The sequence below is a fragment of the Lontra canadensis genome, unplaced genomic scaffold (genome assembly GCF_010015895.1).
Source record: "Lontra canadensis isolate GAN:19392208 unplaced genomic scaffold, GSC_riverotter_1.0 scaffold53, whole genome shotgun sequence".
Classification (NCBI taxonomy): Eukaryota; Metazoa; Chordata; class Mammalia; order Carnivora; family Mustelidae; genus Lontra; species Lontra canadensis.
In genome coordinates, this window is record NW_022631047.1 from 1182067 (window position 1) to 1207489 (window position 25423).

The 25423-nt window shown below is 47.0% G+C and overlaps 2 protein-coding genes across 4 annotated transcripts; both read right to left on the bottom strand.

Moving 5' to 3' along the window:
- Positions 1–59: 59 nt before the first annotated feature.
- On the bottom strand, positions 60–19074 carry STAT2 (signal transducer and activator of transcription 2). 3 transcript variants are annotated; one of them, XM_032874473.1, is made up of 24 exons: positions 19039–19074; positions 16693–16906; positions 16381–16534; positions 15935–16030; positions 15666–15755; positions 15499–15574; positions 14954–15021; positions 14646–14794; positions 7660–7818; positions 7466–7558; positions 7054–7113; positions 6637–6657; positions 6331–6424; positions 6133–6180; positions 5967–6050; positions 5716–5814; positions 5485–5620; positions 5310–5362; positions 5089–5183; positions 4381–4517; positions 4020–4202; positions 3727–3784; positions 1646–1965; positions 60–1362 (listed from the first exon to the last, which is right to left on the bottom strand). In XM_032874473.1, exons 2-24 carry the CDS (start codon positions 16821–16823, stop codon positions 1220–1222), a joined length of 2547 nt encoding a protein of 848 aa, XP_032730364.1. In that variant the 5' UTR covers positions 16824–16906; positions 19039–19074; the 3' UTR covers positions 60–1219. The 3 variants fall into 3 exon arrangements, with proteins under 3 accessions (XP_032730364.1, XP_032730362.1, XP_032730363.1); XM_032874471.1 differs by having other exon boundaries at positions 14954–15039; XM_032874472.1 differs by having other exon boundaries at positions 14954–15039; positions 16693–16836; positions 19039–19067.
- Positions 19075–19551: 477 nt separating this feature from the next.
- APOF (apolipoprotein F) lies at positions 19552–23930 on the bottom strand. Its single transcript, XM_032874478.1, is given in 3 exon segments — positions 19552–19970; positions 20192–21040; positions 23477–23930. Coding segments are annotated over 2 exon segments (849 nt in total). The 5' UTR covers positions 21024–21040; positions 23477–23930; the 3' UTR covers positions 19552–19953.
- Between the last annotated feature and the right edge of the window lie 1493 nt (positions 23931–25423).

A 25423-nucleotide genomic window follows, 5' to 3' on the forward strand; every position in this document is an offset into this window, starting at 1 on the left:
GTCTCCAAGGACATCAGTCTTTGTGAGCAGAGAAGTAAAGAAGTTCAGAGAGGAAACACTTCTAGGTCAGCACAAAGTTTATTAGCCACTTCTGCTCAGAAGGGCCTCTTTTGGAAGAGGATGATTCCTCTAACATACCAGCCAGAAAACAGCCATACGTACAGGGCCTCACTTTCATTCCATCTCAAGTTATACTAGAAAAAAATAGCAATTATCCTGGGATTCCCTGGGAATGACTAACGTGTGAGATTGTCTGGAAGCCAATGATAAACATTCAAGGTTCTAAGTTCAGGGAACATGGTTTTTGCCCAGGTCCACACCCAAGGAATAGAAACTCTCCTTTCAGATAAGCAATATATTGTACAAAAGAACGAATGGTTATCTTAATAGAGAAATATCTAAGACCCAGGGCTTTTCTTCCTCTGTAAAAATACCAAATTCTATCTAATACTATAAAAAGTGATCCCTAAATTCCCAGCCACCCTACCATCCCTGGCCTCCAAGAGTGATTTGTCTCCTAAGCATTGAGGAAGTGGATACTAGACAGAGTAAATTATTGTGCAAAGCTTCACAGAATATTAGATTGGCAGGATCATTTTAGGGGAAGGAATGGGTGTGGCCAGCTTGGGGGGCAGGGGAAGACACTGGTACACAGGGGATGTTTATCTCCTATTCCCTTCTGCTGAGGGGAGCTTCGCGTGGTGGGCTGAAGCAGGAAGCTCTCAGTCTCGGCAGAAAACAAAGGAATTTGGGCCTTGAATCAGGAGTGAGGGGGAGAAAGAAGGAAAAGGTTATTCTAGACATGAAAGAACCAGAAGACAGAAACGGAATCTATCACACGTCTCTGTTCCCTATGGATGGCCAATGCTAGTGGGCACCACCACGTTAGCCTTACCAACTATTCAAATGTTGACATCCTCCTTTACTGGAAAGAAGCCACTCCAAGCCCCCTCAACACCGCCTAACTGTGCTGGCCTACCCTCAGAACTCCTGTACCTCCCCAAACAGCAGCTGGCCTCAATGATCCTAGTTAGAGCCATGGCTAACATCTCTTCTGGTTCCTTGGTGCCCCTTCCTTACCCATAGTCTGCTTTTACTTCCCATGCCCAATGCTAGAGTTAACCAGCTTGGAACAGGTTTTCCATCCTTGGAGAGCAACACTGTGATGTGGGGGGTAGAAGGGACAAAAGATACAGGAAGAACAGAGGAAATGTTGTTCCTAGTAGTCAGAAGGGATCAAGGGCCCATCCGTGTGGAAATGGCTGGGGTGGAAGACGTAAGCCTCGTCCACGGTGTTCTGTCCAGCAAACAGAGGGTCACCATTTGTCATGATTTCTTCAATCTTCATAGTGTTTCTGAAGACTAAGGTAGTCCAAAGAAAGAAATCAGGCCCTGATCTTAGGTAAGGAGTTCCCAACCCAGCAGGGAAAATGAGGGAGGATGGCAGCAGAGGTCTGAGCAAGGCCCGAGGAGGCACTTAGGTCAGGGAAGGAGGGGGCATGTACATTTCCTAATAAAAGGAATCAAAGAAATGAGCCTCCCTCCAAAGAGGAGCTTAGAGCTCAGCTTTTTCTATAATGGGTAAGGGAGGGCAGTCGGTAAACAGAATGTGTCCCCTCTTCCCGAGCTCTATCTCATCACTTACTTTCCATTTCGTCAGTGTTCAAGTGTCTCAGGTCATGGGGCAAATCTGGCTCTGGCACTGCCTGGGATACAGGGTCTAGAAGAGGCTCCAGCTTCAGCTCTGGTCCCATGTTTGGCTCTGGCATTCTTGGTACCACATCTAGTGTGGGCTCTGGCAGGGGCTCGAGGGCTGGCCCCAGGTCCAGGCCTGCCTCTAGCAGTGGCCCTAACTCCAGGCCTGTCTCTTGCCCTAGCAATGGCGCCAGGCCCGACTCCAGCTCAGATGACTCCGCCTCTGGCTCCAGCTTAAGGTCTGGCAGTTGCTGCAACTCATCAACCTGTCTGGATACCGCAACACAGACAAAGGTGCAGAGCTGGTTGTTTAGGGGAAGTGGGGAATGGCAGAGCAAGCAGAGACTCTCTCTCTAGGCTAAGGCAACAGAGCAGGGAGGGAGGTGGGCAGCGCCTGGGTGGCTCAGTCAGTTAAGCATCTGACTCTTGATTTCAGCTCAGGTCATGATCTCAGAATTGTGAGATCAAGCCCCAGGTCAGGCTCCATGCTCAGTGCAGCAGAATCTGCTTGAGATTCTCTCTCAGCCTCTCCCTCTACCACCCGACCCCACCCCACTGCTCACCCTCTTTCTCTCTCTCAAATAAATAAATACAATCTTTTTTTTTAAAGATTGTATTTATTTATATGACAGATGGAGATCACAAATAGGCAGAGAAGTAGGCAGAGAGAGGGGAAGAAGCAGGGTCCCTGCTGAGCAGAGAGCCCGACACGGGGCTCAATCCCAGGATGCTGGGATCATGACCTGAGCCGAAGGCAGAGGCTTTAACCCAATGAGCCACCCAGGCGCCCCATAAATAAATACAATCTTAAAAAATAAAAATGAAGAAGAAGGAGGCAACAGAGCAGAGGGCTTAAGAGCACAGGCTTTGGAATCAGGCTTGCCAGAGTTTGGGCCCTATCATTTATTGGATGGATGATCTTTAGCTTTCTAAGCCTCAGATTTATTGTCAATAAAATGGGACTACCACCACCTAACAGAATATGAGAGGCACTAGGATGGTTAAACGCAGGACTTTGGAGATTCTCCTGTCGGCTTTGAAGACGTAAGCCGCCAGGAGTCCTACAGCTCCGAGAAAATTAATTCAGCCAACAATCACTTGAGCTTTGGAGAGAACCACAAGCCTCAGATGAGACCGAAGTCCTAACTGAAACTCTGGACTGCAGCCTTGTGAGGCCCTGGGCAAAGAACTCAGCTAAGCCATGACCAGACTCTTGATCCATGGAAAATGTGAGATAATAAATGGGTGTTGTTGGGGTGCCTAGGTGGCTCAGTGGGTTAAGCCTCTGTCTTTGGCCCAGGTCATGATCTCAGGGTCCTGGGATGGAGCCCTGCATCAGGCTCTCTGCAGGGAGCCTGCTTTCCCCTCTCCCTCTGCCTGCCTCTCTGCCTACTTGTGATCTCTCTGTCAAATAAATAAATGAAATCTTTAAAGAAAAATAAATAAATGGGTGCTGTTTTAAGATTTAAAAAAAAAAAAAAAAAGCAGGACTTTGGAATCTGGCAGACCTGGATCATTTATTAGCTAGGTACCAGAATATTGCCACAGTAAACCTCACATTCTTCGGCTACAGAGGTTCATACCCATAGCTACCTCATGGGCTTAGTACGGAGATTCAATAAATCAGAAACTAAACACAGACATTTAGTCCCATATCTGCCATATGATAAATTTTCCTTAAATGTGGCTGTTATCACCTACTTGGGTGGATTCTCAAAAGGATTCAATACAATGAAAAAAAAAAAAAACCAACCCTGTTGTTAAAAAAGTACTTAGTACCATGCTTCAAGTAGCTGCCTAGGAATATCAGTGGTGATGGCGGGTATTAGCAGAGAAGGCCTGTAGAAACAACCTAAGGACGGCAGCAGAACACTAGAGAGGAAAGAGGATGGCAGAACCAGAAAAAAACCCTAGAGGCTCAAGAGTATGGGTTAGTAGGAGAGAAAATCAGCAAGGTGAACTGGGCAGATCTGGGTCACTCCATCAGCCAACAAGGGTTAGGGAGGATGAGTAGAGAAACGCATCTCTCACCTGTTAGAGACCACGATGAGCTTATGTTTCAGGTATTTCCTCCTTTCTTCAAGATTAACTGTGGGGCACATATGCAGGAGGACAGGGACGTCAGGGGGCTGGATGCACAGCCCAAGGACCCCTCACGCAAATGGTCCTGATAACCATGTTCCCCACTAACAAGCGGCATCCTGGGCACAAAGCCTTTCACTTCTCTGGCTATCAATTTTTCCACGTCTGGAGGAAAGGTGTTGGGTTTGTAGATGCCTGAGAACCCCTGCCATCATCCAGGGATGTGTGTCAACGCTTCTCACCTTTCTCTTGGTAGTATCGCCCGAAAGCCTCATCCCGGGGGACTCGGGGGTAGAGGAAGCGCAGTGGGTTCTCCGGGATGTTCTCCTCGGTGAGCAGCTGGTAGTGGCGAATGATTTTGGTCAGTGGGAGAGACTGCAGCACGTCCTTGGTGAAAGGCTGCACGGAGTAGATGAGCACCCTGTCTGCAGAAGGGAAGTGGGAACAGGTAGGCATGAAAGAGGAGGTCGGGCCTGAGACGACTCCACCCTGCCTGTCCAACCCCAAGCCTGCTGAGAGATTGCGGACAGAGCCAGGGAAGCCCAGGGCGGTCGAGGGGCAGAGCGGGCCGGCTCTGGGGACCTCGAGGGCAAAGCTGCTGACCGTCATCCTGGTGTTCCACCCACGAGCAGGTAATGCCCCCTTCCGATGTTTCGCTGAAGCGCAGTAAAAAGGTGCCGGACATGGTCTTCTTGAGCAGCTTGCGCTCCTGGCTCCGGCTCACGAAGCCCATGATGCGTCTGAAACACAGAAAGGCTGCCGTGAGGCCCACCCGCCTCCCTGCTCCCCCGCTCTCCCTGTCTGGGGAGAAAGGGCCAGGTTCTGGGGCCTTGCTCTTGGCCAAGTCACTTCATCTTACTGACAGTACTGGTATCCGCCTTCCATGGTGGGAGGAGGTACGAGGCTTCCGCGAAGTCACAGAGACAAAAAGCATCTTGTAAGAGGCAAAGTGCTGTACAAATGAGCAGGCAGTGTCGTGCAAAGCGCGTGGGCTTGCAGTCAGACAGGCCTGGGTTTGAATCCCAACTATGCCCCTTAGGTGAATTCTTGAACATCTCTGCGACCCCGCGTCATTGCAAGTAGTACACGAGAGAACTCATAAAGAGCGCTCGGCAGGCTCCCAGGGCTCAGTGGACACTGGGCGTGCGCTGGCTGTGACTATTTTTGCACACCGGAGCGTGTGTGACCTTGCAATCTTGCACCAGTGTTTGCTCTCTCCCTTTCCGCCACAGGAGGGCGCACAGGTCCGCTCTCAAGCCCAGAAAGCCAGAAAGGGAGTGGCGGGGAGAGGAAGGCTGACCGAGGCCTTACCCATCATTCCAGAGATCCTTCAAGTGGTCATGCACCAGCTCCAGAATTTTGTCTAACCACGTCCAGAATGGTAGCTTGCCAGGAGGGCTCTCCCGCTGCAGGAGGAATGGGAAAGCAGGAAGAGAAGTGGAGGTGTCTGCAGTGAGCAGAACGTGTGAGGAAGGGAAGGACTAGGGTTTGCATAGGAGCTAGATCTGGCCGCATGGGATGCAGGGAGTTACCTTAGTGAAGTCAGCCCAGGATAACAATGCACCCTCCGTCCTACAGTTCTGCCCTGAGGGAAGACAGGCAGTTCAGATAATGGGAGGAGGCAAGGCCAGGATCCCTGGAACAGAAAGGATGGAGGTCTGGGGAGACAACAGCGAGGGAAAGGCTGAGGGAAAAGGAGGTCTGTACCAAACAGCTTGTTTCTCAGCATGCTCAGCTGGTCTGGGTCAAGGCCTCGGCCAACGTAGGAGGAGAACTGCCAACTGAGAGCAGGACCCAGCAAGCTCCAAGGGGCCTTGGGGGGGCTGGAGAAGAACTGCTGATTCTGCAAGGGTGGGAAGAATGGCTCAGAAGAAGCGCCCTCACACCAAGCTTCCACACCCCTCCTGGCCATCCTTCACTGTTGGTTCCACCTCCTACCTGGGGGTTTGAGCTAAGCAGATTGAACCAAAGAACCGAGGCCCAGGCAATGGAGACTTGGTTCATGTTAGAAATAATCACCACAGGGAGGGTGTCCGTCTGAAGAGAAAACAGGAGTCAGTGGGGGGATGCAATGTTTCTAGCTTTGACAGGGGCAAAGGGGGAGAATTTCCCAAGGCTTCTATTTAACCTCTTCTTAATGCCTTCAGCCAAATCTGCTTCATTTCTCCCTGCCCTCCATTTTCACTCACTTTCAGCTCCTCCTGCAGACCCTGGTAGGTGTATTTGACAGTAATGCTTATAATGTGCAGTTCCTCTGTCACACCCAGCATTCCCTAGGACAGCCGAAGACACAACCGTCAGAGGGCCCTTTGGCAAGTTCCTCCCATCCCCCCATTCTCTCTGTCCAGGCCTCACCTTATTGCAGCCCTTTCCTGAACCACCTGAACGTTGCTCCACCAGAGTCTGTGAGTTGAGAGAAGGAGAGAAAAATGCCAGGGTGGGGATGTCCATGGTCTCTGGAACCCCTGTTTTGCCTCAAGACCTCCCAAGGCCTGGGAACGTCCTTCAGCCTGTTCCACTGGACCAGACACTTAAGCTACTAGCCCTTCTTACCAGGTAGCGGAAGTCCCAAATTAAGCCCTGACTCTGCCCTTTCTCGGGGGTCAAAGTTTTCTGGTTTGAGGTTAGAATGTTGAACTTCCGGAAGCTATTTCGGGGGAAGAAGATATATGGAGAACAGAAGCAGAGTTACTCTAAAAACTCAGCAGGAAAAACAACAAATATTCCACCTCATGTCGGTTCTCCCTTCTCCCTTTGTCCTACCCCAACCAAATCAACCTCCTCCTTGCCTACGCCCCCATGTGGTTGTGCAGGTCGTGCAGCGCCCAGATGTTTGCAGCATCCTTGTCAGACACCTACCTTTGTGATTGAGGAGGATTCCTGAAATTAAAAAAAAAAAAAAAAAAAAATCACTGGGAAGCAAAATCAGTGTAGAAGTTAGGAATTTAGTCTTTAGGATCAGATAGACCTGGGTTCAAACCCAGATCTGTGCTCACTAGCCACGCGGCCTTGCACAGGAGACATACTCTCTCCGGGCTTGTTTCTTCATTTGAATGGTGCACTGATAATACCTAACTCATGGGGTCCCTGTGACGAACAAGTACTTGACAAGCTGCAGGTTATATAGTGCTCGACAAAAGTGAGGAGTTCATTTCTGAGGTAGGCATGGACGGGGTAAGAACACAACCCCAGGGCCCTATGGTGAAGAGTGTGTGTCTCCTCTGCCCCAGCAGCCTATGCCCCAGCCTCCCTGTGGTCCCATGTGCCCCAATGGACCTGTCAATGGAGACTTCTGCAGTCAGTGACTCATTGCCTTCCTGGAGTCTCACCAGCAGCCTAGGAAAAAAGGAGGTGGATAGGGAAAAGCAGTCAGTCTCCCATCTCCTAGAGAGATCGGATGTTTGAAGAAGATAAGGTAAGAGATTAGAAGACCTAGGTGAGGGGAGGAAAAGAAGAAGAAGAAGAAGAAGGAGAAGGAGAAGAAGAAGGAGAAAAGAAGAAGAAGAAGAAAAAGAAGGAGAAGAAGGAAAAGAGGAGGAGGAGGGGGAGGGGGAGGTGGTAGTGGTGGTGGTAGGTGGATTGAGGAGAAAAGAGAGAAGACAAGAGCAGAAAGATCTGTAAAGCCAGAAAGCAAACAGTAGTACCAGGGCTGGAAAAAGGAAGCAGGAATGAGTTCTGAAATGCCAACCTTGTTTGGACAGTGAACTTGGTCCCAGTCTTGAGGATGAGGGGTCGATGGGGAGTTTGGGGCATGCAGGGCTGGATTTCTACCACAAAGGCTCTGCAGAGAGAGATGGAGGAGAGAATAGAGCTCAGTCTCTGTAAGGATGGCTCCTCTTGCTCTTTCTGCCCTCCCAGGAGCTCCCGCCCTGGCCTCTAGACCTTTGGAGCAGGTGGTGTAGCAACTCCATGACCTGAGCCTCCCGCAGGTCCACCCCTCTGGTCAGAGGGTCATTTTGATAGCTAACCAGGCATCTCAATCCCTTCAGCTCCTTCAACAGCTGGCGCAGGTGAAACAACAGCTTGGCTCCAGCTGTGAACCTGGGTGATGGGATTCCAGAGAGGGAGAGAGAACTGATGAGTGTCCTGGTGCCCCCAGACAGGTTCCAGAAGCTCTCCTTTAACTAGACAGAGAGGAAGAAACTGACTGGGACAAAAAAAAAACCCATGAAGCATATGAAAGATGATGCAACATGACTGATAATCCGAGAGATTAAAATCAAAGCCACTTTCACATATGAAACTGCTGAGAGATTTATTTCTATAATGAAGCTACTTTTCATATGATGCTTGATATGTACTATTATTCTAAGTACTTAATGTATTTAATCCTTATAACAACTCGATGAGGTGGCTACTATTATTAGTTCCATTTTACAGATAACTGAACTGTAGTAGAGAAAGGCTAAGTGACTTGCTCAAGGTCATAGAACTAGTATGGAATGAGTGGGTGATCCAGGCAGTCTGGTTGCATAATCCATACTTTCTAAAGTAGGCTCCACTCCCAAAGTGGGGCTCAAACTCACCACCCCAAGATCAAGAGTCACATGCCCTACCTACCAAGTCAGCCATAATACTTTAACTTCTGTACTTTACTATCTCTGTAACAAAAGATAATAATAGGCAATGTGGTGACAGGAAGTCAATTATAAGCTACATATGAGCAAATAGACTATAACAGCGATTTGGAACTAACGTCTAAAAAGACTCAAAACACATGCACAACATTTGCAGTATTTCTTTTCTTTCTTTCTTTTTTTTTTTCTTTTTTTTTGTAGGTTTGTGCCCAGCGTGGAGCCCAATACAGGGCTTGAACTCACAACCCTGAGATCAAGATCTGAACTGAGATCAAGAGTTGGACACTTAACCTACTGAGTCACCTAGGTGCCCCTGCAGTCTTCCATTTCTAAGCTGTATCCTAAGGAATTAATCAGACAGCAATTATTAATCATATATGTTCAATTGCTTTTAAGTTTATTAATTTAAGTCATCTATATGCCCAATGTGGGGCTTGAACTCACAACCCCAAGATCGAGAGTCACACCCTCCAGAAACTGAGCCAGCCAGGTGCCCCAGGCTCAAATTTTTAACTTGCAAAAAATATCCAAAAATATTAAATTGTTTAAAATCACAAGATAGTACATATATGATATTATTCCTATTTAAAATAAATATACAGGGGTACCTGGGTGGTTCAGTCAGTTAAGGACCTGCTTTCAGCTTGGGTCATGATCCTGAAGTCCTGGGATCGAGCTCCATGTTGGGCTCTATGCTCAGTGGGGAGCTGGCTTCTCACTCTCTCTCTCTGCCCCCCCGCCAAATAAATAAATAAATAAATAAATAAATAAATAAAATATTGAAAAACAAAACAAGGGATGCCTGGGTGGCTCAGTCAATTAAGCATCTGCCTTCAGCTCAAGTCATGATCCCCGGGGTCCTGGGATCAAGTCCTGTATAAGGCTTCTTGCTCAGCAGGGAGCCTGCTTCTCCCCCTGCCTGCCACTCCCCCTGCTCATGCTTGCTTGCTCTCTCTCTCTCTGAGAAATAAATAAATAAAATCTTTATTTTTATTTCTTTTTTTAAAAAAGATTTTATGGGGCACCTGGGTGGCTCAGTCGTTAAGTGTCTGCCTTTGGTTCTGGTCATGATCCCCAGGGTCCTGGGATCGAGCCCTGCCTCCAGCTCCCTGCTCAGCAGGAGCCCTGGTTCTCCCTTTTCCACTCTCCCTGCTTATGTTCCCTCTCTCGATGTATTCCCTCTCATTGTATCTCTCTCTGTCAAATACATAAATAAAATCTTTAAAACATTTTTAAAATAAAAAAAAAAATAAAAAGGGATGCCTGGGTGGCTCAGTCAGTTAAGCTGCTGCCTTGGGCTCAGGTCATGATCCCAGAGTCCTGGGATCGAGTCCCGCATCGGGTTCCTTGCTCGGCAGGGAGCCTGCTTCTCTCTTTGCCTCTGCCTGCCACTCTGTCTACTTGTGCATGCGCTCTCTGACAAATGAATTTTAAAAAATTAAAAAAAATAAAAAGATAAAAAAGATTTTATTTGGGGCGTCTGGGTGGCTCAGTTGTTAAGCATCTGCCTTTAGCTCAGGTCATGATCCCAGGGGCCAGCGATGGAGCCCCGCCATCAGGAATTTCTGCTCAGCAGGGGGCCTGCTTCCCCCTTCTCTCTCTTTCTGCCTACTTGTGATCTCTGCTTGTCAAATAACTAAATAAAATCTTTAAAAAATAATAATAATAAAAAATAAAAAAGATTTTATTTATTTGACAGAAAGAGAACAAGCAGGGGGAGCAGCAGAGGGAAGAGAGAAGCAGGCTCTCCGCTGAGCAGGGAGCCCAATGCAGGGCTCGATCTCAGTACCCTGGGATCATGATCTGGACCAAAGGCAGATGCTTAAATAACTGAGCCACCCAGGTGCCCCAATAAAATCTTAAAAAACAAAACAAAACAATGAACCAAAGGATCAATACAATACCACCACCAAAAGAAAGGTGTATTTTTAAACCCAGGAATACCACTTTTGAGAACTTATATTACAGAAATAATTAGGGATATAAATAAAGATAAAGCTATGAGGATGTTTACTGCAGCACTGTTTAAAATAGCAAGAAATTGGGGTGCCCAGCTGGTTCAGTTGGAGCAGCACACAACTCTTGACCTCAGGGTTGTGAGTGTGAGCCCCACACTGGGTGTAGAGATTGTTTAAATAAATAAATAAACTTAAAAAAAAATCCTTTCTCAAAAAAAAAAAAATCCGTTTTCATCTTACATAATGGTGGGTGAAAAAGATGAGAAGCCAGATCCTAAGGAAAAGAAACCTGGAGCCAAGAAGGCTGATGCTGGTAGCAGGATGAAGGAGGGTAACCTCAAGGCTGAAATGCCAAAGAAAGGGAAGCCCCATTGCAGCCCAAAACCCTGTCCTAGTCAGAGGAATTGGCACATAGTTCCCACTGGCTATGTATTCCAGAAAGGCCATGTACAACAGGAAGTATTCAGCAGCTAAATCCAGAGTTGTAAAGATAAGAAGACTCCTGCTACTGTCACAAAACCAGTTGGTGGTGACAAGATTGGTGGTACTGGGGTGGTTAAACTTCCCCAAATGCCTAGGTATTATCCTACTGGAGATGGGGCTTGAAAGATGTTGAGCCATGGCAAAAAAACCTTTCAGGCAGCATATGAGAAAACTGCAAGCTAGTGTCACCGTTTTGTTTTTTTTTTTTAAGATTTTATTATTTATTTGAGAGAGAGAGAGAGAGAAAGAGAGAGAGTATGAGTTGGGGGGAAGGGCAGAGGGAGAGGAAGAAGGAGAAGCAGACTCCCTGTTGAGCAGGGAATCCCATTCAGGGCTTGATCCCAGGACCCTGAGATCATGATCTGAGAGGAAGGCACTTAACTGACTGAGCCACCCAGGTGCCCCTCCAGGTGCCACTGTGATCATCCTCCCTGGGCTCCACAGAGGCAAGAGGGTGGTTTTCCTGAAGCATTAGAACAGTGTGCTTGCTACTTGTGACTGGACCTCTGGCCCTCAATCAAGTTCCTCTACGTAGAACACACTACTAATCTGTCATTGCCACCTCCACCAAAATTGCTATCAGCAGTGTGAAAATTCCCAAGCATCTCACTGATGCTTACTTCAAGAAGAAGTTGCATAAACCCAGACACCAGGAAGGTGAGATCTTTGACAGAAAAATGTGAGATTAGAGCAGTGCAAGGTTGACCAGAAAGCTGTGGAATTGCAAATTCTGCCAAAACTCAAAGCTGTTCCTCTGCTCCAGGGCTACCTCTGCTGTGTTTTCTCCCATGACTGGAGTTTACCCTCACAAACTGGGTACATTTTTTTTTTTTTTTTTAAAAAGAATCTAAAAACTGACCCATTTCCAGAAAAAAAAAAAAAAAAAAAAAAGAAGAAGGAAAGGAAAGGGAAGGAAAAAGAGAGAGGGAGGGAGGGAGGGATGGAGAAAGAAAGAACGAAAGAAAGAGAGAGAGAGAGGGAGGGAGGGAGAGAAAGGGAGGGAAGGAAAAAAGAAAAAAGGGAGGGAGGCAGAGGGAAGAAGGAAGAAAATGAGGGTAGGAAAGGAAGAAAAAGCTTGGAAAATAAACCCCAAAATATTTGTTGATTATGTATAATGGAATATTACTCACTCATAAAAAGAATAAAGTCTTGCCATTTGCAATGACCTGGATGGAGCTAGTGTGCATTATGCTAAGTGAATAAGTCAGTCAGAGAAAGACAAATACCGTATGATTTCATTCATATGTGGAATTTAAGAAATGAAACAGATGAACATAGTGAGGATAAAAAGAGGCATACCATTGAACTGACTCTTAAACCATAGAGAACAAACTGAGGGCTGCTGAAGGGGAGGTGGGCTTAAGGGGGGGCACTTGTGATGAGCACTGGGTATTGTATGTAAGTGATGAATACCTAAATTCTATTCCTGAAACTATGGTAACTAACCTGGAATTAAAAAAAATTTTTTGAAAAAAATTTAAAAATTAAAAAGAGCAAGATATCACTAGTAGGTCAGAGTTTACCATACCCTATACAAATGATGGCTATGTTTGCAATTGTAATTTATTTATTTATTTTTAAGATTTTATTTATTTATTTGACATACAGAGATCACAAGTAGGCAGAGAGGCAGGCAGAGACAGAGGAGAAAGCAGGCTCCCCGCTGAGCAGAGAGCCCAATGCGGGGCTCGATCCCAGGACCCTGGGATCGTGACCTGAGCTGAAGGCAGAGGCTTTAACCCACTGAGCCACCCAGGCGCCCCTGCAATTGTAATTTAAATAGTGATTCTTTATATTAAGCCCTATATATCTGTTTTCAATTTACCTGAACATTGTTGTGATTCATTCTTAATAGTTCACTTTTTATTTATTTATTTATTTATTTGATAGAGAGAGAGAGAGAGAGAGAGAACGAACAAGCAGTGGGAGCGACAGGCAAAGGGAGAGGGAGAAGCAGGCTCCCCACCAAGCAGGGAGCCCAACCCAGGGCTCGATCCCAGGAACTTGGGATCATGATCTGAGCCGAAGGCAAACACTTAATTGATGAGCCACCCAGAAGCCCCAATAGTTTACTTTTTAAAATATTATTTAATTTTTTTAAAGTAAACTCTACCCCTAATATGGGGCTTAAACTCATGACCCCAAGATTAAAAGTTGCATATTCTACCAACTGAGCCAGCCAGGCACCACCATTTTTAATAAGTATCAATGAATTTTCTCATTAGAAAATATTTAAAACAGTAGGTATTTTAAGTATAGTGAAAGACATACTAGTTGTTTTTTCCCCATCACAAAAAAAATTAATATAAAAGAGCTTACTTAAAAAAAAAAAAAGCAAGAATGGGGCACCTGGGTGGCTCAGTGGGTTAAAGCCTCTGCCTTCGGCTCAGGTCATGATCCCAGGGTCCTGGGATCAAGCCCCGCATTGGGCTCTCTGCTCAGCGGGGAGCCTGCTTCTCCCTCTCCCTCTGCCTGCCTCTTTGCCTACTTGTGATCTCTGTCAAATAAATAAATTAAAGAAAAATAGCAAGAAAGTAAAAAATCTAAATGTCCAAAAATAGGAGTTCATTAACTAAATTATGTTACCTCCATACTATGGAGGATGGAACTATGATTCAACCATTAAAAATAAAATGGGTGTGGGGCACCTGGGTGTCTCAGTCAGTTAGGCATCTGACTCTTGATCTCAGCTCAGGTCTTGATCTCAGGGTCGTGAGTTCAAGCCCCACGTTGGGTTCCATGCTGGACGTGGAGTCTACTTAAGCAAACAAACAAACAGACCCAAAAACATGGGTAAGAGGTGCCTGGCTGGCTCAGTCAGTAGGGCATGCAACTCTCCATCTCAGGGTAGTAGGTTTGAGTCCCACATTGGGTGTAGAGTTTACTTAAAAAATAAATAAAATTTTAGAAAAAAAGAAACATCAGCCTTATTTAAAAAAATAAATAACACAGGTAAATACTGTAATACACTGCTAAGTTAAAAAGAAAAACCACAGTTCTCAAAACAGTACAAAAATACGATTCAATTTTTGTATAATGTTACAGTAGCTACATCTGGGCAGTAAGATGATAGGTAATGGTCTTTCTTTTTTTCCGATATTATAGACACTACAGTTTAAAAAAAAAAAAAAAAGTAGTGGAGCACCTGGGTAGCTCAGCTGGTTAAGCAGCTGGCTTGGCTCTGATCATGATCTCACAGTCCTGGGATCGAGCCTTGTATCAGGCTCCGCATTCAGTGGGGAATCTGCTTAAGGATTCTCTCTTTCCCTCTGTCCCTCTCTCCTCCCCCGCCCTGCTTTTATTCTCTCTCTCTTTTTTTTTTTTTTTTTTTTTTAAATTTGACAGACAGAGATCACAAGCAGGCAGAGAGGCAGGCAGAGACAGAGGAGGAAGCAGGCTCCCCGCAGAGCAGAGAGCCCGATGCGGGGCTTGATCCCAGGACCCTGGGATCATGACCTGAGCCAAAGGCAGAGGCTTTAACCTACTGAGCCACACAGGCGCCCCTATTCTCTCTCTTCTAACATAGATAAATACATCTTTAAAAAAAAGTAAAAAACCTATTTCTTAGGTGATTAAAAAGGAAGGAAAAACCAGCTTATGGCTTAAACCATTCCTTTCACCAAAGCAAAGACTAGGCTCTGGGTTCTCTGTGTGATGAGAATGAAGAGAGGTTCACTGTGGTCAGACAAGGGAGCTGGGATCATTTTGGGAAGCAGAGAGTAAGGACAGCAATATCTCCTGCCTAGATAGATCATTCATTACATGAACAAGAAAATTCATTACAATTCATGGTTTATAATTTACAAAGCGCAGCGGCGTGGTTGGGACAAGGGCTGGGCGGGCCTCTCACCAGTTCTCCAGCTGTTCCAACCCTTCATCCGAAGGGGCTCCGAGGCAGGCTTTCTGCTGTTGGACTTTCCATTCCTCCAACTTGGGCAGCAGTAGCTCCACGAGGGTCGTTAACTGGCCTAGCAATGCTTTGATGGCATCCAGCACTTCCTAAGAAAGCCATAAAGTAAGTAGTGAGCACTTCTCACCATCACCCTCCACCACCCACTGGGGAGGAAGAGACAAAGAAGCCAAGGCTAAGAGGCCAGGCCTCCCACATCCCTCATTTTCCCCATTCTCTGTTGCCCACTCCCTCTGTCTGCCTCCCACCTTTCTCCTTTTGTCCAGTTCATTGAGAGTCTCCTGCAGAAGCTGCTGCTGTCTCGTCTGATGGGGGTCTAAAGAGAGTGTCTTCACTGGATGACAGGAGCAGGAGTGAGACAAATACTCAGACCTAGGGCTCCTTCCCCTCTCCATCCTGACCAGGACCTCAGGCAGATTTGGGGGCAGAGAGCAGGGGGCATTTTCAAGGGAGAAGAAGGGGACCCAAGCAAAGCAGAGGCACCTCTGGGCCCTCGGGCAGACTCTGAATGGTCATGCCGGAACCAAAAGCCCACTCGATCTGCTGAGGCAGTTTGCCATGCGTCTCCCCTAGCTCCCACCAGCTGGCCCTCAGCCACACCTCCAGCCTAACCTCCAGAGCACCAGCTGGCCCCTGTAGCTCTGCCTGGCAGTGGGGCTGTACCCAGTGCGGTTGGTGTAGTAGCCAGAGAAGATTACTGCTTCCTGGGGCTCTTCACTTCTCCCCTCTTCCACCCCTGGCCTCCCAGCAGGCACTGGTGTTTCGACCACCCCTCAGTGTGCTTGCTTCCTACCTTGGGCCTGGATCTTATATCGGAAGCAGAAGACATCCTGCTGGTCTTTCAGGTGGCAGATGGATTTCTTCAGTGTCTGGAGATGAGATAAGACCCAGAGGAGGCTGCTTTTGTGGGAGGTGGCAGGCTGAGCCCTACTGACCCTAACTCTTCCCACATCTACCCACCTCCATCATAGCCTTTAATTCCAGGATCCGGGATTCAATCTCATGCTGCTGGCTCTCTACGGGTGCTTCAATGACTGGCTCTCCTTGCTCCTGAAATAAGAGACTCTTGAGCACATTTTAATTCTGATCTTTCATCCCTAAAATCCAGCCTGCACTTATATATATCATGGAATGTGGGGGAGGATCTTGTTCTGAGACAAACTTCTGAGTCCTTTCCACAGTCACTCTCCACTCCAGGGGCTTTCAAAATCACTACAAATTGTTCTTACCAACTGAGCCCTCTGAGCCTGGATCAGAATTCTTTTTTCTTCCAGAAGGAGATTAAAGATCATCTCAGCCAACTGGGTAGGGCCCTGGGGAAGACCCTGCAGTAGAAAGATAAACAATTGGCTGAACTCAACTGTCTTCAGTGATCTAGCCCTCCAGACCTGCCCCACCACTGACCCCAGTACGTCCCCCTCCTACAGGGTCCCTAGCCCTCTCCCTCTTCACCACTGGTACCCTAAAACCTAGCCTCTTCCCAACAGGGTCATCTAGACTCTGCCTTTCTCTCTGCCAGTGATCCCTCCCAAGTCCAGACCTTGTCCTCCCTTTGCCTGGATCTGCCCCCATCCTTTCACATCTCCAGGTCCTGTTCCATACCCTAAACCATACTCCTCTATACTCAGTTCCTTTTCTATTCAGCTTTTTGGCTCTTCCTGGCTCCTCTAAGTACCTGAATGTCCCGAGAGAATTTTCGCAAGTTGTGCTGTAGTAATAGGAGCTCAGGGTCCTGACTGCAGCGGCCACACTCGTTGTTCAATTGGTCCAAGAAGTCGAAGAACAGCACGGTAGCCTTGGAATCATCATTGCCCAGTGCAGCCTCCTGCCTGGGGATCAAAAATGACAAGGATTAGTATCACTGAAGGGTTGCTACCATCTTTCGAGGTCTTCTAACCCCATCCTGCTTTTGGCATCTCCAGGATCCTGGGCACTCGGAAGAACACTGTCTTCATCCTACCCACATCCAGCTTCTTGAGGCACTCACCAGTTCTGGTCTTCAATCCAGACAGCTAAGTACTGTCGAATGTCCACGGGCAGGAGGCTATCTGAGTACAGCTGGTGCAGCTGATCCTGAAATGGGTTGTTGAGATTCTGCAACATCTCCCACTGCGCCATTTGGGGTCTGAGTCTGAAGGATGCAGGTTCCAACTGGAAATTTTGCTAGACTAAATCAGTCACAGTCTCATGACTGCTTATCACTACAATAAAGATTTTTAATTACACAGGTAAGAAAAAAATGCTCACACACACATACAATTAAAGCTACATTGACCCCACTCCTAATCTTGGTCCCTTCCTCTCTTGTCTTCACATGTAACCAGTATTATCAGCTTGGTTCACCTTCTTCCAGAGAGTACTATTTAAGAGCTCTAGTATGGGGGCCTCTTTGTTTGTTTGTTTTTTTAAGTATTTTATTTTTACTTATTTATTTGAGAGAGAGAGACAGCGAGACAGAGCATGAGCGAGAAGGTCAGAGGGAGAAGCAGACTCCCCGTGGAACCGGGAGCCCGATGCAGGATCCCAGGCCTCCAGGATCATGACCTGAGCCGAAGGCAGCCGCCCAACCAACTGAGCCACCCAGGCGCCCCATGGTGGGGGGGCTCTTTGTTTTAATGATAATTTTCAAACACACACCAAGAAGAGTGAATAGGACAAGAACCATCCATGTATCCATCATTCAGCTTCACTAAACAATATTTACACCATCTTTATTTCATCTATCACCCTCAATGAGTTTGTTTTAGATTTATTTGCTTGTGTTTGTATTCACTTACATCGTAGATCATAAATATTTATTTCAGCATGACCCCTGCTGGCCCCAAAACTTTATCAAGGGCTGAAACCTCTTTAGAGATAGGTATAACTTATAATCTGCTCTCCATACAGGAAGGAGGAACTCCATTCCAGATATTTAAATACTGCCCAAGGGGTCACTTAATCCCTAAGACTGTGATACTTTTAAGACCTCTATTGACCTCTGATTCTTCTTGTAGATTATCAACTTTGTGAAAGACCCAGAGATTTCTTCCCTCCACCCACCCCCCATCAGGGTGGGGTCAGGCAAAGAAAGCAGAGGTGTTTGTTTTTTCACAGTGAAATTTCACTCAAAACTGGTTCTTGTGTCACCAAGAAGGCTGGGATAAGAGTATTTCTTCCTCTCTTTCCCCGCCCCTGCCATCTGTCTGTTTAGGAAATCAAAACTTACTCTTGCTGCAGCCTGAACCTAACAGAAAAGGGTATTTACATACATCTGTGGTCTAAAAAAGGTCACATGATCTTATTACAAATGAAAGAAAAATCTCTGCGGTGGGAGAGATTCTCTTCCACCAGTATGAATAATCATGAGATGCTTTTTAACGTCTTTGAAGTAGAAACACGGGGAGGAAAGGACTGGTCAGGAGTTCCTATTTTTCATCTTAAACCTTTTACTAGTGCTTAACTTTTTAAACTATGCACCTGTACTGCTTTAAAACAAACAAACAAATAAAAAACAAAAACAAAAAAATGGAGAGGCCCCACTTCTCCAGGAACGAATCTCAGCTATTATTAAAAGAGCAAGGTGGCAAGTTAACCCTGAGGTTTAAATATGAAAACAAAACAAAACAAAACAACAAAAACCCATGGTCTTCCCAAAATAGATCGCAAAGACGAGGGTTAAAGGCTGTAACACTTAAGTTTTTTTCCAGCATCTCCCACTCTCTTAGGCATATATTTTGTGCTCAAACAGCTTTTGGGGAAAGAACTGCATTTTGTATGTGACCTCAGGCAAATCGTTTCACCTCTCTGTACCTTACACTTCTTTTTATTTATTTATTTATTTGACAGATCGCAGGTAGGAGAGGCAGGCAGAGAGTGAGGAGGAAGCAGGCTCTCCGCGGAGGAGAGAGCCCGATGCGGGGCTCGATTCCGGGACCCTGGGATCGTGACCTGAGCCGAAGGCAGAGCCTTAACCCACTGAGCCACCCAGGCACCACTGTACCTTACACTTCTTAAAATAACAATGAAGGAAGTGAAATCGTATCTACCTTCAGACATCGTGTGTGTGTGTGTGTGTGTGTGTGTGTGTGTGTGTGAGAATCAAAATTAAGACAGACCGGAAGGTAAAGGCATTGGCTAAGGGTATTGGAGGCTGCCAGGGAGTTTGGGAAGATGGGTGTTAGGGCTGGAGAGCTGGGCTGGATGGGGAGATTCGGTTATGCAGCAGGAGACAGTTACCTCAACCTGGAGACGAAGTTTTACCCCTACCGGGCGTACGCCCGGGGCCTGCTGCGTTGCCCACGCAGGAACTTGCGCCTGCACCCGACCCCGCGCGCCCCCTCTGGGCCCGTACCTGATAAGGGTCCCAATCCCGTCTCTCCCTAGCGGCAAGGCTTCCGGCCACAAGAGCTCCAGCGACCCGGCCCGCGCTCCGCCCTCGGCTTCGTCCCGCCCCTCGGGTCCTCCCCCTTGTAGCTGACGCTGGAGCGGAGGGCGGAACCCGGGAGCCCGCCATTCGCTGCCTGGCAACCGTGACGCTAGCTGCCATTCAGCCAAACTTTCCTAAGTTCATTGGCGCCGCCACAACTCCTCCCCCCCCCGCGGGGCGGGACAGGAGGCACCGCAACCACACTTCCATCTCGAACGATTGGTGGGCTAGCTCAACTACGCCCCACCCCGTGCCCACGGAGGGAGGAGTCCAATTAATGGAATAGCCTGGAACTGAAACAGCTGATTTCCGAGAACTCTCGCTACTGGAACGAAACCGAGAGTTTCACGGGACCCTGCAGGCTCTGAGAGCGCCATGAGAGGTGGGACCGGAATTTCGACACTTTGGGATAGGAAGGGACGAGCTGTAGTCATATTTATTGATAGTACCTTGCTAAGAACTTGAGGTTCATTGTTTCGTTTTTAATTACCACAAACCCATACAGGTGAAAATGATAATCACAGACAATTTTTGAAAATTGAGCTTGAAGAAAAATTGTTACTGGTCAGTGATTACTGAGGTTCTTACAAGGGGAGCCTGGATTCAAATCTAAATCCTCGGACTCCAAACCCCAAACTTAAAAATTCCTGCATTTTACAGCATTGCCTTCCTCCTTGATAACAAGCTAGAGATTTGGATTTTGAACATATACACATTACAGCTTGTCAAAATATTAGATTTATTTATTCTGTGATCACCAGCTTTTATATCCCAAGACTGCCATTCCCAGGATCTAAGTCATAGCCATTAAATAAGTCCTGTACTAGTCAGGCAGCTGAACTAAGACCAAAGGGCCCTGGTGGTTGTTTCTTTCTTTTTTTTTTTTTTTCCAAAGATTTTATTTATTTATTTGACAGAGAGAGATCACAAGTAGGCAGAGAGGCGGGCAGAGAGAGAGGAGGAAGCAGGCTTCCTGCCGAGCAGAGAGCCCGATGTGGGGCTCGATCGCAGGAACCTGGGATCATGACCTGAGCTGAAGGCAGAGGCTTCAACCCACTGAGCCACCCAGGCGCCCCCCGGGTGGTTGTTTCTTCCAGGTCACTCACACCTAAGCCCCCCCCCCCCAAGACCTCCCTGCTGATTGCTGGTAGAGCCGTGTTTGCCTCTTTCACTTAGAAATACTGGGTCAACTGTTCAATCCCAACCTTCACTGCAGGTTTAAGTGCAGCGCTGATTAGTAGTCCTGTGGGTCCCCCGGACAATCCAGCCATAGTCATCAGAAGGTCATAACCCATATCTATGACCCCATCTTGGCCTCGTTCCTTGGCCTTGTCTGGACAATTCTGAGCAGCATAATACAAAGCTGTGCCGAGATTGTAGAAGGTTCCCACTTGTGGCAACAATCGGACTATATTGTACACACCTTGCTCCTGCTTCTGCTCACAGTTATTGATACGGGGGGAGCGTCGGGCCCTTGGTGGGCCTGGTCGCTCCCTAGCCAAAAGCTGTAGAGCAGAGAATAGGGCATCCCCTGAAACCATCCTCACGGTGCTTCTGCTTTTCTGGAGTTCTTGAAGATGGTGGATGAGTTTCTGTGTTGCTTTTACACCCCCCTGGCGGTACAGCTGAAGTTGCAGTGTCCAGACATCAGCCTGGCAACCAGCTTTCTCCAGGGCGATCACCAGTGGCAGGGCTACCAGGAACTTGGGTAGAGGAGGCATGTGAGTAAAGCCAGGCAGGGACTTTGGGAGCAGAGTCTGGCAGGACAAGGGGTCTGAGGAAGGTGGCCAGGATCTCAAGGATGAGGGAATATTTGTCTGGTTTCCATATGAAATAACATCCACAGGGTACAGCAGGAGGTAGCAAAGAAGCAACTCAACTTGTATTGTGATGAATCTGAGGCCAAACATGTCTGAAACAGAGTATGCTGGAGAGGGGAGAAACCAGAAACACACAAACTGTTTTCCTAAGGGCTGTGGTCTGAAAGGAGCCCATGACCCAGGGCACACCTCATCCATCATCTCCAAAGTTCTGTTATTTTTAGGCCAAGGCCCAAGAATCAAGAAACGCAGCCCAATTGTTCCCACTTGGCCTTCCCCATTTTCAAGTCACCAGAGACTTCCACTGCTTTATTTCCACCCATTTATACGGGGCGCCAAATTATCACAAAGTTCAGGCAAAAACTGAGACTGTCTTGATGGGTTTGGTTACTCCTCGATCCAGTTCTGCCCACTTCTCTGCCCCATGAATAAAGGAGATATTTGCTTTCCCCATAATCAGTAAGAGATGCAATCTCTGCAAATATTTGTCCATTTGTATTGGCTGCTTAAACCTTGTCCCCTTGTCCCACATTGACCTCAACACCTAAGACCCTGTTCTTTGGCATTTCCTACACATACCTGTCACTTTTCCACTCTAGCTCACGATAGGAGCTGGGAGACCCAGAGTCAGGAGAGATTAGATATCTATGATTCGCTCTTACTGTATTTCTTTTCAGTTTAAGAATTAAATTAGTGAGCTACACCATCTAGTTGGGGATTTAGTACAGGGTGGATGAATGAGAAAAAGGTTAAATTACCTCTCATGCATAGTATATATTACATGCACAGTATATGAAGACTGAAAGGAAAGAAAAGAGCAAAATGGAATAAGAACTAGGGGCTGGGAACTACTAAATGGAGAGGGTCAAGACTAATCCCAGTCACATGTATGATTTAGCTCTGGCATGAAATAAAGTACATCTGTTGAGTGGTTGTCTACCTTTCTTTTTTCAAAATGTTTTTGTAGGGCATCTGGGTCGCTCAGTCAGTTAAGTGTCTGCCTTCACCTCAGGTCATGATCTCAGGGTCCTGGGATCGAGCACCATGTCAGGGCTTCCTGCCCGGTGGGAAGCCTGCTTCTCCCTCTCTCTCTGCCTGCTGCTTCCTCTGCTTGGGCTCTCTCTCTATGTCAAATAAATAAAATATTTAAAATATTATTTAAAAATAAATAAATAAAAATATTTTGGGGGCACCTCAGTGGCTCAATTGTTGGGCAACTGCCTTTGGTTCAGGTCATGATCCTGGAGTTCTGGGATCAAGTCCTGCATCAGGTTCCCTGCTCTGTGGGTAGTCTGCTTCTCCCTCTGATCCTCTCCCCTCTCATGCTGTCTCTCTCTCAAGTAAATAAATAAAGTCTTTAAAAAATATTTTTAAATGTATTTGTCAGAGAGAGAGAGAGAAAGCACAAGCAGGGGGAGCAGCAGGCTGTCCGCTGAGCAGGGAGTCAGATGTGGGGCTGGATCCCAGGACTCTGGGATCATGACCTGAGCCAAAGGCAGACACTTAACTGACTGAGCCACTCAGGAGCCCCTGGTCTTCTACATTTCTAACTACCTCTTCTATCGCATCCTTGAATAGCCCCAAGAAAAGAGACTTACTGCCCGGGTGGCACCGAGTCTCCGAAGTAAACGTAGACAAATACCTGAATGAATTTCTCCATAAAGCCCTCCCAAATAACTGTGGAACGTTTGATAAATTATATTGTCATCATCTGTAGACACCGAGAGGTTCTTAACTGGAGAACCTTGGAGGTTTCTTCAGCTTTTTGCCTAATTCTTCCTCACACTCCCATCACTGCTTCCTGCAGCTCTAGGGGGTACTGACAGCAACATTTTTGAACTGTGTCACCAGTAATGTGGCAGATAGCTGGTAGACCTACCATGCTGGGGGGTGTATTTGCCACCAGCAAGACATTCCTCAGGCAAAATAGCTGAGTGTTAGGTTCTCCAAGCTTCCCTGCAGTTCCCCCCAGATTCCTCAGTGACCTGAGTGCTGTCAGTGTTTTCCTTCTCATTGTGCTCTCCTCTCATGGAGGAGAGTTTCAGTGATAGCCTTTCCTCCCATCCTAACAAGCTTAAGCTGCAGAATGTGTGAGAGTGTGTTCAGAGGATGGCCAATTTTTGTCAAAAATGGCTGGAAGATCAGGGCTCCTTTCTGGGCATTTCTTGGAAAGACAGCCAACGGGGACAGCAAAACACAGCAAAGGGGCACCTGGCTGGCCCAGTTGGTAGAGCATGAGACTGTTGATCTCAGGGTTGTAAGTTTGAGCCCTATGTTGGATGTAGAGATTAATTAAAAATAAAATCTTGAAAAAAAAAAAAGACACATCAAAGGAGCAGCACAGCCTGGATCATGGTGGGCCAGGAGGAACAGCCCACAGGAAACAGGAGAGAAGTAGCGGTCGAGGTGAGAAGTGGGGAAGGGCTTGGGACAAAGAAACACCGAGACTAGTCCGAGCTAAGAAGTGGCTTTTCCCTTGGGAACTTCAGTTACACCTGGACATAGCTTTACCCCCACCCTTGCAAGCTGTGGGCAGTTCTCACCTGCTCCAGAAGGAAACAAGCCAGAGGAACAAGACGATAAGATGATCCAAACACGTCCTTTCCTCGATGCTTCTCTAATCTGAATGCTAACCTTCTCTACACTGCAGTCAAAAACAGTTGGCCCTTCTGAAAACAGTGAAGGACATATGCTTACAAATATTTATCCACCTCTTCCTGGCTCAGGCTTTTCCCCCTCACCTTTGCCCCATCCTGACAAAGGGCCATTGCTCTTTGTGGCTACTGCTTTTCCTGCCTCATATCCCTGTCACCCTAAGGATTTCTCTAGACCTAAACCTAGATCAGGAAAAATGCCTCAGTCTCTTCTGGAGAAGCAGGGAGGCAAAAGGCAGGGATGCCCAATGATTTCTGGGCAGGAGACCCCAAAATGGATTTCAAAGGACTTACCAGGTAAAAAAATGAGAAAATAGAACCTACTGGCAAGTCAGATCAAATCAGAGCAACTTTTGTTTTTATCTCATTATCCCAGCACAATACCCTAATTAAACACATGCATTACCCTGATAGTACCTCTTTCTGATCTTGTATTAGTGTAGGAATTGATCTTCATTTCTCATTTCTAAGGGTGTAGATGAGAAACTGTAGTCTGGAAAATAGGGAACAATGGCATAAGGTGCCTCCTAAAAACTGGTACAAAAATCCCATCATTTTGCCATACTGATTCCTCGCTGGTAATATCATCTAACTCTGGCAGACAGCCAAATGCATTAGGCTAATGAACAAATCCCAGATCCCTTCTCCTATCTTACTCATTCCTCTCAGTCCCAGGAGGGGCCCTAAGTAGCAAAAAGAAATCAGGGGGCGGAAAAAGTTTTCTAGAACAAGATTAAGTCTTCAGAAAACTACTGGGACACAATCCTACAACTGGGAGAAGGATGAACTGGATCTAGAGGCATCCAACCCAGCTGCTTGAAATTCCTGGAGTCCAAATCCATGGATCGTCTCAAGGCTCTGCTGCTTCTCAACAGTTCAGGGAAGTTTGGGGATCCTGTCAGATTCTCCCCTTTCTTTTCTTTTTTAAAAGATTTTATTTATTTATTTGACAGACAGAGATCACAAGTAGGCAAAGAGGCAGGCAGAGAGAGGGGGAAGCAGGCTCCCTGATGAGCAGAGAGCCCAGTTCAGGGCTTGATCCCAGGACCCGGAGATCATGACCTGAGCTGAAGGCAGAGGCTTAACTCACTGAGCCACCCAGGCGCCTGATTCTCCCATTTCTGACTGGAGTTCGCCATCCATAACAGGGCCCATCTTCACATCCAGTTTGTCAGTCAGCATTACCATCCCTCTCAACGTGCAAGTGGCTTCTGGTTGAAATTCCTCCAATTTCCAACTCTAGTGTCCAACTCTAGTGACCCTAGAGAAAAGAATGTGTAAATACGGCAGGGGGAGGAAAAGTGGTGATGAGTTCGTCTCCAGGACCAAGGAGCAAAATGACAGGAGGAGGAGGCCAAAAGCAGATCTCCCCCCAATCCAGCTCCCTAACTTTGGTCCTATACTTGTCTTCCACCTGTTCCTCATTAATTCCCATCAGTTGTCAGCTGAATTTTTTTGGTTGTTGTTTCAATTAGTATTTTTTTTTAAAGATTTTATTTATTTGACAGAATGAGAGAGAGAGAGATCACAAGTAGGCAGAGAGGCGGGGGAGGGAGTAGGCTCCTCAATGAGCAGAGAGCCCGACGTGAGGCTCGATCCGAGGACCCCGAGATCATGACCTGAGCCGAAGGCTGAGGCTCAACCCACTGAGGCGCCCCAAGTGGAGTATTTTTGAAAGTATTTATCTATTTATTATTTTTTTAAAAGATTTTATTTGAGGAGGGGAGCACAAGCAGGGGGAGCAGCAGGCAGAGGGAGAAGTAGGCTCCCCACTGAGCAAGGAGCCTGAAGTGGGACTCGATCCCAGGATCCTGGGGTCACGACCTGAGCCAAAAG

Excerpts from the sequence above, each read along its gene's own strand:
- STAT2 (XM_032874471.1), bottom strand. The coding sequence starts at position 16,823 with ATGGCGCAGTGGGAGATGTTGCAGAATCTCAACAACCCATTTCAGGAT. Across the intron at positions 15,575-15,665 it reads AATTAAAGGCTATGATGGAG|ACACTGAAGAAATCCATCTG; the intron begins GTGGGTAGATGT and ends TCTCATCTCCAG. Across the intron at positions 5,815-5,966 it reads GTCTGCAGGAGGAGCTGAAA|ACGGACACCCTCCCTGTGGT; the intron begins GTGAGTGAAAAT and ends TTTTCTCTTCAG.